Genomic DNA, 12,588 nt, shown 5'->3' with positions numbered 1-12,588 from the left:
TGCAAAGCTTGCAAATATTTTCTTCCATTCTGTTCATGACTTCTTCACTTTGTTGATGGTTTCCTTTGCAGTGCAGAAAATCTTAGCTTGACATTATCCCATTTGCTTTTTTTCCCCTTTAATTGGTTGTGTTTCTGTCATCTTTGCTTGCACTTATGTCTTGCAACGTTTCCCCATTGTTTTCATCTGATACTTTGATGGTATCAGGTCAGACGTCTAGATTCTTTACCCATTTTGAATCCATTTCTGATCAAGGTGTAAGACAGGGATCTTGTTTCATACTTTCACACACATACATTCAACTTTCCCAGTACCATTTGTGGAAGAGAACCTTTCTCCATGGATTGATTCAGGTTCATGTGTCAAATATTAGTTGGCTGTAGATGTGTGAGTTAATTTCTGGGATTTCTATTCTGCTCCACTGAACTACGTGTCTATTTTTGTGTCAGTCTCAGTCTCTTTTGATTACAACTGCAATGTAGTACATCTTAAAGCTTCGTATTGTTATGCCTCCTGACAGTGGTGCCAGTTGCACAGATATTTTTTTCTTTTCTTGCCAAAACCTGCTGGCATTTAGGTCTGGGGCCAACCAGGACCTATTTTGGATGGAATTCATGGGATTCCAAGTCAGTATTGTTCTCCTGGTGGGGTCAGTGCAATGTGTTGAGCTTTGTGCATGTGCACCTTGCTGGTGTCCCTCTCTATGCCCCCAAGTCTTAGAGACTTTGCCACAGTAGTCAAAATGGTGGACAATGTGGCACTACGGGGTGGGGGGTCTGGGCCATGAAATTCACCCTGTTCCCACACTCAACTACTTGAGCTCTGCTGCTCTGCTTCTGCTCATGTTCACATTAAGAAAAAATCAACAGAACACAAGGTTTTATGGCTGGGTTCACCTCCTGAGTTCCTGGTGAAACACCTTCCCACCTGATCACCTGTGGAGTTCTTCTTGCTGGTACCTGCTGGCAATTAAGTCTAGTTAGATGCAAATGGAACCTATTTGGATGGAACCCATGTGATGCCAAGTCAGTATGGTTTTTCTTGTGGGACTAGTAAAATGCATTGAGCCAGAAGTGAGTTCTTTCCTGACTTAGGACATGCGTAGCTCGCTGTTGTCCCACCCACAGCTTTTCATCCTCTGTTAAGAGTAGTTTCCCACTATATTTCGCAAACATATGTAATTGTTTTGTATTGATTAAAACAAAGGATATTTCGCTCTGTAGGCATGTTCCCAATGCAAGCTTTAAGAGAGTTGATTCGTTTTTGTTTTCCTGTTAACTTGACAAAACTGAAAGTTACGTGTTTGCCTTGAACTCTTAATAACATTAAAAATGATTTCAATGGTAATAAAATACATATTTAGTAAACAAGAAAAAATAGTAACAGCAATGTTGGTGCATCATCCATTTTTAGAATCACTCTGTTTCACCAGATTTTTTTTCTGTTCCTCCCTTAGAAGGCAATGTTGATGTTGATAAATTAGGCACTTTTTTAGAAAACATGGGGATCAAGACCACAGAAAAAGAGTTAATGGATCTTACAGAAAGACTGCCCCGTGATGGTGAGTACTGTAGTCACCTGGATATTCTTCAAGAAGTACTTATTCTTTTAAATTTCAAAAATAGAATTTCTCCTAGCAGCTTGTCAAGACATCAAGGATGTGTCAAAAGCTAACAGCTCAGTCTTAAAGTAAGAAAAATTCTTTCTCTTACTTGCATTGATTTAAAATCCTCCATAGATGCTAAGCATGACATAAAATAAAGCCACCCCTTTGTCTAGCCAGGAAGTGCTCAGGAAGTACTATTCAAACTGGAAGGGGAAGGTTTATAAGAGAGAGAATGATCACCTCCCATTTACTTCTCCCAAACTGTCTTGTTCCCACATTCTGCAGTGTATTTAAAGGTATTTTTACTTAATTAAGTGGAACATCCAAGTAGACAAATGCAATGGGTACCTCTCATTTTTTCCTTCACATTAATGTTGTCACTTTTAATGATGATTTTTTTTCTTTGAACTCTTTGTAATCCCTCTTACTGTGAATTCATACTCTTCAGAATTTTCTCTTCTCTACCTTCCCAAAGGTCACTTTTTATTTTGTTCTCTGCCAGGTCTTTCCAAAACATTTAAAATTAGTCAGATGAAAAATTCCCTTTCTTATAGTTCATAGTTTTTGCAATGATTAGGCTATCTTCAGTTTGATTAAAACAAAAAGAGGAAGAAGAAGATCTATTTAAAAGCAAGTCTCAAACTAAAACTCAACCCAAGAGAACACAAATTTACTGGATTACCAAAAAATATACCTTACAACAAGCTATAACAGTTTGCATACATCAAAAAGGCCATACTCTACTGCTTTCCCAGACCATCAGCAGGGAGCTTAATGGGAAGTGAAGCAGCTAGGACACAAACTGGTGCCTGTAGGAACCCAGTGATTGCAAGGTGAGGATTAGCCATTCAGTCATCATGCTAGGCCCAGAATGAATATTTTGAAAATTTAGGAATGGGGGCTGATGTTGTGGTATAGCTGGTAAAACTGCCTGCTGCTTCTATAGCATTCCATGTGGATGCCAGTTCAAGTCCTGGCAGCCCCACTTCCAATCCAGCTTCCTGGAAGTGCTCCTAGTGTTCCTAGGAAATCATTAGAGTATGGCTCTGGGTGCTTGGCCTCTGCATCTGCATGGGAAGATGCTCCTGACTTCTGGCTTTGGTCTGGCACCACCCTTGGCCTGGCACCAACCAATGTCATTGCAGCCATTTGGAAAGAGAACCAATGGATAGAAGATCTCTCTGTCCTCTTGGGTTACCACTCCCACAGGAGGGCACGAAAACTAGGACAGGGGCTGGGGTGGCTAGACAGAGAGGCACCCAACAACAACCGTTAGGGCTGAATGGTTGAGCTGGTCAGATGGAACTAAGCTTTAATACCCATTGACATGTACAAGAGCCAAATGGGATGTGGGACAGACTGGACTAGACTGCTACACATACTGGCAAACCAGGGTAGGGGGCGGGCCAAGTGGGGTTATTGTGGGTCGCTCCGGCTAGGCTGCAGCCCACATTGGTTTATGTGAGGGCCGAGTGTGTGCTGGGCAGAATCAGGTTGGACTGCAACACCCATTGGTTCCAGTGGAAGTCAGGGCTGAAAACAGAACCAACCCAGCAATTGCAACCGACAGCTGATCCAGGCAATGGACTGTGTCAGGCCCTGTACTTAGCTAGTACATACACAAATCTGGTCTGGGAACACCTCAGACAAAGTTTCTTTGGGGATTTCCCAATCGAACTGCCAGACTTAGAACCCTAACCATGAAAAGACAGAAGACAGAACAAGTCAATCAACCACCTCAGCTATATGTTGGCAGTGAAAAGCTGGGCAAACGCAGACTCTATGATGGACTATATCAATCAGTGGATTCTTCAACAACCTTATCGTGCTTAGAGTGGCGAGAATGGCAGCAATTTGTAACTGGTGAACTATCAAACCACTTGAGTAAGAATCTTGGAGCATGCCCCACATCTGGGACCTGGGGTGGGTGGGAAACTGGGTGAGGTTTTTCCCTGAATATCCCCCTTTACCTCAGATACATGAAGGAAACAATATGGAAATAATAGTCTTACCCACTTTCCTGTAGCCCTGGAATCTTTTTACCCTAATTAGCTATGTAAAGATTGTCAAAAATATAATTTAAAAAATGGAAAAAGTTAAAAAAAATTTTTCGCTCTCACTGTCTCTCTGTAACTTGCCTTTCAAATTAAAAAAAAGTGATTTAAAAGAGCTTAGGAATGAAAAATGATGTTGACGTTCAAATCATCGGATTAGTTAAATGGAAATCAATTAAACTGTCTCTTCTAAATCAACAAATTTCCCATCAGAGATTTTTCATAACAAATAAAATTCTTCATATAAACAATAAACTAATTCAATCCTGATTCCTGATTCTATTTTATTTTTGTGTTATTGATATCCAGTTACCTCTGTGAAAAACCACAAATTATCTTTGGCTAAACTCATGCTGCCTCATTTTTCACCCTTAAAAATATCTCAAATCTCACTCTATGTATCTTTACTATTGGACCTTTAATCCCGATCCTCATTATTCTTGGCTTAGATTACTGTAGGCACCTCATGGCTTTCTTAACAACCATGAACCAAGCAGGATGATTTAACTAAGATGAAAATCTGACCTTGTTCTTCCTCAGATAAAAATCCTTGATGACTTCTTATATCTGTATTACAAAGTTTGAGTCTTAAATATGACAGCCCCGTGCTAAGCATCTTATATATTGTCTCATTCAATTAATTTATAAATACATGGTGTCTGTTGATATACATTTCTGTTGAACACTTTACCTTACATCAGTCTCTGTTGCATCACAAGAATAAAGACATGAACAATAAAGTTGCAAATATTGTAGGGTCAGGATTTTTACTCTTATTTCACTATTGTATTCTCGGAATCAGGCATCCTAACGTCAAAGTAAAACTGTTAAACATTGCAAGTACTATTCTGACTTGAATCAGCCTCTTATGACTCATCTTCCCATTCCATATGTGGTGTTTATTTCCCAAGAAAGATTTATGAACCATACTATGTGCTCTGTATTCATCCTTTTAAGACCCAATGCCACTAGCAGGGTCTTAAATGTATACCAATTAGTGTTGTCAGTCATCCCAAATGAAACATGGGGTTAGAGTCAGAATGCCCTCAAAAAAACACTTGAGAAAACATTTCACCTAAGGTGAATTTTGTGACTGAAGCAATCTTTTTTAATTCCATGATGCAGTTCCATCTGAAGCAATCTTATTATGTATTGAAAATAATGGTGCTATCTATTAAAGTCTACTAAGAATTAAAACATTTTAAACAAGATATAATTAATAGCTTTCATCTGGTTTTACTTCTTGTATTTAATGCTTTCTACATTTTTTTCTAAATGACTTTATCACTGTGTGAACTCTGTCTTACAGATGAAGGAAAAATTAAACTTAGTAAGTTGAAGGAAGAATTGGGTGATGTTTTCGGTGAGAAATTATTTAACTTTTTACACCATTATGATTATTTTCTAAGAGTTAATCATTGTCATTAATTGCTTCTATTTTATTAATTAAATGATTGCACTACTTGTTTTGATTGTTTTCAAACATACTAGGTATTTGCATACAACTTGAAATATTTAAAAATGTAGGTAATTTTAAAAATTTAATTTTTATTCATGTACAGTAAACAAATTTCACGTATTTCATATGTTTAGATTTGGGAGCATAATAACACTTCCCAGCCAGTTTTCCCTCCTGGCTGTGCTCCTACCCTCACTGCTTCCTGTCTTATGTTTTCTTTTCGTTTTTACAATGACAGACTTTCAGTTTATTTTAAAACCACAAGCTCAACCCTCCATTAAGTAAAGAATGCAACATATACTAAGTAGAAAAAAAATTTCTCGAGATTATAGACAAAGCAATAAGCAAATCTCGAAATATCAATTTTGCTCATCTACATTTTTGTATATACATTTATGTATACAAAAATGTATTACAGTATTAGGGAAAACATGATATTTGTGCTTTGAAACTAATTTCACTAAGTATATTGATTTCCAACTGCATCTGTTTTGTTGGAAAAGATAGGTTTTCTCTTTTTATGGCTAGGCAGAACTCCATTGTTATGCATACTACATTTCCGTATCCAGTCATACATTGATAAACATCTGGGTTGATTCCATATCTTAGCTATTATGAACTGGGCTGCAAGAAGCATGGGGATACATGTAACTCTTCCAAATATTGATTTTATTTCTTTTAAGTAAATTCCCAGAATAGGGAATGTTAGGTAATGTAGCAAATATATTTTCAGATTTCTAAGGAATTTCTGTACTCTCTTCCATAATACTTGTAATAGTTCACATCACCACAAATGGCATATTATAGTGCCTTGCTACAACATCCTCACAAGAATCTATGGCTTTTTAATTTGGGAATAGTTGCCATTATAATTAGAGTAAGATTAAACCTCATTGTGGTTTTCATTTGCATTTCTCTAATACTGACCCTAAGCATTTTTTCATGTATTTGTGGCCATTTGAATTTTGTTCTTTGAAAAATGGTGTTCATGTCCTATTTCTTAACTAGATTATTTGCTTTGTTGTTGAGTTTCTTGAGCTTTATATGGATCCTGGATATTAATCTTTTATCAGTTGCATGATTTGTAAATAATTTCTCCCATTTTGAAAGCTATCACTCTATTTCATTGATAACTTCCCTTATAGAGCAGAAGCTCGATATAATCACATTTGTCAATTTTTGCTTTTATTGTCCAAGATAGTGGGGGTGTTCTAAGAACACAGATGTTGTCTATGCCAATGTCTGACAAGTTTTCTTCAATGTTTTCCTTTAGTAATCTTTTTTTCTTTATTTTACTTTATTTTATTGTTGATGGTGTTTACCTAGTTGAGAGGAACAGATGCCCATGTGGATCACTGATCAAGGTGGGAAACAAGGAATGGGGGAAGTGGTTGAGACAATTGTTTCCCTGAAAGTGCAGTGTCCTTCTTGGTGAAAGTCCCCGAGAGGTCATTCCTCACCTGTCACCTACTCCCTCAATTGTCCCTCCTGCCACACTCCTATATTCCCTTCCCTGATCAATCCACAGCCCTCAGCACGCATGAGCACATGGGTTCCCCAGCCCGGGCTTCTGCAGGAGTTCCCAGGCTGCCTAGGCAGCAGAGGAAGGCGTCAGGGTAGTACTTTTATGGTATCAAGTCATACATTTAAACACTTGATACCAAATTATATGGCTTCTGTACATTTTCACAACCTCTCTGTATATATTAACTTCCACATGTGAGAGAAAATAAGGAATTTGTCTATGTTTGGCTTATTCAACTTGGTATAATATTCTCCAATTCCATCTATTTTGTTGCAAATGTCAATATTTCAGTCATTTTATGGCTGAGTGATATTCCATCATAAATATACATATATGCACATATATGTGTGTGCATGTATATATACATGTATGTATATATGATAGCCTATATACCTGTATATACATGTGTCACATACATCATATGTACTAATGTGTATGTGTTTATGTGTGCATATGTGTATGCATGTACATATATACATACGTGTGTATAGTCCATCATATATATAATCAATCACATATATGTGTGTATATATATATACCATATTTTCATTATGCAATCATTAGTTAATTGACACCTAGGTTGATTCCAAATTTTTACTATCATTAAACTGTGTTAATGGTAAATGAATTAAAATACCAATAATTATCATTATTTATTCAATAATTTTGTGTTCTCAAATACCTTTTTGACATCATTTTCCTTTTTCTAGGAAACCAGATAGATGTCAGCGACCTAGAAAATGCTCTGAAAGACTTGATGGTAGAGGTGACAGACGAGGAATACTCGCATTTACTACACTCTGTACCACTTGATGGTAAGCACTCAGTATACATATGTCTACTTCAAAGGGCTTCAAGGTGCTTGACAGATTTCTCTTCTAAAATTGTGCTGAGTTTTTGAAGTTCTTACAAATTATTTTTTGTAAATTCTTCGAAGTACCTGGCTTTGCCGAATAAAATTAGTGTGTTTTTGTCGTGGTAAGCAATTTTATCTTTTTTGCTCATTCTTGTTAATAATGCATATGTGTTGTCCTGGTTTGCACTAATATACCTGAAAGTACAAGGAAGGATGAGAAAGAAAAGAGTAATGGTGTAAAAGAAAAAGAAATCAGGGACCTGGGCTATGGCTCAGCTGCTCCACTTCTGATCTGCTTCCTTGTAATGTGTCTGGGAAAGCAACAGAAGGTGACCCAAGTGCTTGGACCCTGAACCCATGGAGGAGACCTGGAGGACACTTCTGGTTCCTAGATTCAGACCAGTTCAGTTTCAGCCGTTGTGGCCGTTTGAGGAGTGAACCAGCAGATGGAAGACCTCTGTCTTTTCCTCTCTCTCCATATTGCTGCCTTTCAAATAAACTAATTAATCTTCAAAAGAGAAATTAAAAAGTAAATAAGATAAGTATGTTTCAATTTTACTGACTCGTAATCATTACCTCTTGTGCAAGTTAACAAATTTGCCTTATTAATGCCTTTCTCTAAACAAATCTCCATGCTGAGAGAAAAGTAGATAAATTGTACTTTTAGAATTTTAGAAAATAATGTCTATTTTTTGAAGTTAGAGAAAAAGCTGTAAAAGTGTATTATTCTTTGTTATTAGTCTCCTTTATTAGAGTTCTCTGATCTAAATTATGTCTTTTTTTTGCAGTTGAAGGAAAGGTGCATAAAAAAACTTTGCTGGGTAGTCTGAAGATTTTTGAAAGTGAGTGTAAAATATGATGAAAAAGCCAGAAAGTCTGAAACTTCTCCTCTATTCAGTAATATAAGTTCATATTACTTATTATTCAGTAATATGAGTTTTTATAAAATTGAAAATGGCAGATATGTATTTCTCAAATATTTATAGACACACTAAAATGAAAAAATACCAGCCTCCTTTTGAACATGTGATATGCTGTTATAAAAAGATATAATTGGAAGATGAGCCTCTATGTTTAGTTGTAATGTTGACTCTCCTTGTAGTTTTAAGAAAGTTCTACTACACCTGGTGTCTTGATGGTGAAAGTGATAGGCATAGAACATATGGATGAAATAAGAGAATTTTTTTCACCTTATAAATTGATGCTTTATTTCTCATAAGGAGGAAAAATTGATCAAAATAATGTGAACACATTCCTGGAAGATATGGGCATTAATCTGTCACAAAAAGAACTTGAAGATTTTTCAAAAGATCTACCAGTTGATGGTGAGCACTATAGATTAAAATGTATTCCTTTTAGGACCAGTTAGGTGTGGAAGCATCCATAGGTCAAAAGTAGTACTGATTGGATATCAGTTGGACTTTTTAAGGAAAAGATTCTCCATGTAGCAGCATGTGCCAATACTGAATTTCCTTTTATGTTTGCCCCATAGTCCATGGTATGCATACAACATGTTTTATTTATCCATTCTTCAGTTGATGGACATTTGATTTATTTTCAAGTTTTGGCTATTGCGGATAAAGCTTCTGTGAATATTTATGTACAAGTTGTACTGCGGACATACATTTTCAATTCCATTAGGGAAGAATTGTGGAACAGTACGGTAACTCAACATTTAAACTTTTAAAGAAATACCAGCCTGCTTTCCAACGCAGACACACAACTTTAGAACTAAGGAAAGAAGTCAAGCCAAAGAACCACACAGTATATGATACTATTGATTACAAAATATCCAAAATTTTCAAGTCCATAGAGACAGGAAGTATATCAACTGCTGCCTTGTTTAAGGGGGCAGAAAAGAATGGGGTGTAATTAACTGGAATGGAGTTATTTTTTGGTGTGATAAAATTGATTATGATGATAACCATATGACTGTGAATATATTAAAAATATACCTTAAGTGATTGTTATGCAAATTATGTCTCAATAAAGCTGTTATAAAAAATGAAAAAGAACATATGTTCATCTCAATAGATGCAGAACAAGCATTTTTTCATTATAAAAACTCTCAGCAAGGTACATATCGGGGCAGCCTGCCTCAATACCACCCAGGCCATTTATGACAAACACACAGCTAACATAATTTTGAATGGACACAATGGTACCCACTTTCAGCACTCTTACTCAATAGCCTACTAAGAGGTTTACCAGAGGGCTTAGGCAAGAGAAGAAAGGCACCAAGGTTTGAAAGAAGGAAGTCAAACTATCCCAGTTTACAGGTAATACAATTTAAAATATACTTACTCATTTATTTATTTGAAAAAGTTACTCATTCGGAGGAAGAAACCAAAATATCTTCCATCTGCTAGTTTGCTCCAAAATGTATACAATGTCCAGAGCTGAACCAAGCAGAAACCTGACGCCACCCTCCTTGTGGCAAGGGTGGCAGAAGCCCAAAGACTTTGGCCATTCTTCCACTGCCCTCCCAGATGCATTAGCAGAAATCTGGACTAAAAGTGGAGGAGCAAGGACTCCAGCAGGTGTCCCAGTGGAAGCCAGCCTTGCACCACTGCACCACAGTTCTGCTCCCTGACATGATCTTGGATATGGAAAAACCTAAACTCTCCACCACAAACATTTTCCCTCAACCCTCCCCCAAAAAACTGTTAGAACTAATAACCCATTCAGTTAAATCTTGAAAGATTAAAAAAAACATGCAAAATCAGCTGTCTTTCTATATACCATTGAAGAACTACTTCTAAAAATAAATCAAGAAAGTGATTTAATTTTTGGTAACTGCAAAGAAAATAAAATGCTTATGAGTTAACTTAAAGAACTGAATGAATTCTACAATGAAAATTACAAAACATTGATTAAACGAGTTTGAAGAGGAAACACAGGCACAAAAATGAATTGCATCCTATGTTCACGAAAAAAAATGTTAAAATGTCTGTGTTACCCAAAGCTATTTATGCATTCAATTTAATCCCTATCAAAATACCAATGCCATTTTTCACAGAAATAGGAAAATCATTCTTACAAGTTATAAGGAACTGGGACTGGTGTAATGACTCAATTGGCTAAATCCTCTTCTTCCAAGCGCCAGCATCCCATATGGGCACTTGTTCATGTCCCAGCTGCTCCACTTCTGATCCAGCTCCCTACTTGTGGCCTGGGAAAGCAGTCAAGGACGGCCCAAAGCCTTGGGACCCTGCACCTGCATGGGAGACCCAGAAGTGGCTCCTTGCTCCTGGCTTTGGAGTGCCTCAGTATCAACAATTGCAGATATTTGGGGAATGAATCAATGGATGGAAGATCTTTCTTTGTTTCTCCTCTCTGTAAATCTGTCTTTCCAAAAAAAAAATAAGTAATGTGTATGAATAGAATTTGTAAGCAACCACAAAAAAATTAAATAATAAAAATTGATCAAAAAGAATAAAATTGGGGGCAGACATTGATAGAGTGGTTAAAATACTGCTTGGGATGTCCATACCCAACAGTGTGGTGCCTGTATTAGAGTCCTGGCTCTGCTTCTGAGTCCAGTTTCCTGCTAATGCAAACCCTGGAGGGCAGGAGGTAATATCTGGATACATATTCCCCTCATAGGAGACCCAAATTAAGTTCTGGGCTTCTTCTGCCTGGTTCTGCCCAGGTCATTTATAGACTTTTAAAGGATTAACCAGTGGATGGAAACTCTGTGTGTGTGTGTGTGTGTGTGTGTGTGTGTGTGTGTGTGTGACTCTGTCTTCTAAAGATAGATAGATAGATAGATAGATAGATAGAATTGTAGATAGATAACAGATAATTAAAGACTGAACAAAAATTGAAAGAGTCTGATTCATACAAGCATCACTGGCTTCAGGGAGAAATGGAGAAGTATTACCTTCAAAGTACTGGAGAAAATAACTTTGAGCTCCTAACATTAAAGAATAAAAGCAAAATAGACATTTTCATACAGACATGAATACCAACATTTATTAGCTACATAGTTTGTCTAACCAGTTATAAGAAGGTGTACTCTAATAACAAGAAAGGCAAATTAAAAGTAAATATAGGGATATATGAAATAAGATGAAAGAACTTAAATAACTTATTCTTGAATCTGAGTATTTACTGTAAAGTGAAATAATATCTTACTAGAATTAAAATTCAAGGTGATGTTAACATTCTAGTTGAGTACAGAGTCATGGGTGGAGAAACTCAGTCTCGCTTTTGACTTGTAACTGCTCTCTGTGTCTTTACAGTTGATGGGAAGGTTGATATGAAAGACATGATACAGAGGATGAGAGATTTTACAGGTAACTTTTTATAACCCTGAAATGTATTTTTTATATAATAGATTAGATTGAGGTGTCATTTTCTCGATATGTTACTGTTATTAATTTACCAGTTGTATGCAATCCCTGTGAAATGCTTCTTCCTGGTAAATTTCATTTGATCGTTGGTTATTTTTGTTTTAAAAATACACCACAGAACATAATCTTTTTAAAGATTTGTTTGTTTGTTTCAAAGTCAGTTACAGAGAGGGAGGGAGACAGAGAGAATCCATCCGCGGATTCACTTCCCAGATGGTTGCAACAGCCAGGACTGCACTACCGCAAAGCCAGGAATCAGGAGCTTCTTTCAGGCTTCCACATGGGTAGCAGAGTCCCAAGCACTTGAGCCATCTTCCCCCAGTTTTCTCAGGCTGTTAGCAGAGAGATGGATCAGAAGTGCAGCAGTTAGTACTCAAACCACTGCCTACTGGGGGTGCTAACACCATGGGCAGCAACTTTATCTACTTTGCCACAATGCCAGCCTCAGAACATAGTCTTCATATAAATACAGTGTACTACCTTTCCATTATGAATGTTTCTCTGCCTGTACTATTTATAGATAAATTCCAGTTAAGTGCATTAGTAAGTTGGGTAAAGCTTTGGAAAGCTCAAGGTGATGTTATTGTGAATAATAACAGTATGTCAGTATAGTATCTCCCTACCAGAATTATTTCCATTGACAACTCACTTTCCAATATCTTAACAAGACTTCATTTTGCATATTGTCTCCATCCTTAAATGCCCCTGTCTTCTATCAACACTTTATGTTTGC

At 36.8% G+C, this 12,588-nt stretch overlaps 1 protein-coding gene across 1 annotated transcript in view; it reads left to right on the top strand.

Moving 5' to 3' along the window:
* Positions 1-12,588, top strand: part of LOC131482350 (uncharacterized) — an 85,603-nt gene that overhangs the window by 26,377 nt on the left and 46,638 nt on the right. The window contains exons 20-25 of the mRNA XM_058675797.1: positions 1,457-1,561; positions 4,970-5,023; positions 7,355-7,459; positions 8,289-8,342; positions 8,721-8,825; positions 11,745-11,798. Coding sequence (XP_058531780.1) covers positions 1,457-1,561; positions 4,970-5,023; positions 7,355-7,459; positions 8,289-8,342; positions 8,721-8,825; positions 11,745-11,798 — 477 coding nt within the window. The remainder of the gene's footprint in view (positions 1-1,456; positions 1,562-4,969; positions 5,024-7,354; positions 7,460-8,288; positions 8,343-8,720; positions 8,826-11,744; positions 11,799-12,588) is intronic.

Source organism: Ochotona princeps, chromosome 17 (genome assembly GCF_030435755.1).
Source record: "Ochotona princeps isolate mOchPri1 chromosome 17, mOchPri1.hap1, whole genome shotgun sequence".
Lineage (NCBI taxonomy): Eukaryota > Metazoa > Chordata > Mammalia > Lagomorpha > Ochotonidae > Ochotona > Ochotona princeps.
The sequence above is the reverse complement of the archived record's forward strand: the minus strand, read 5'-3'. Positions and strand labels throughout refer to the sequence as shown.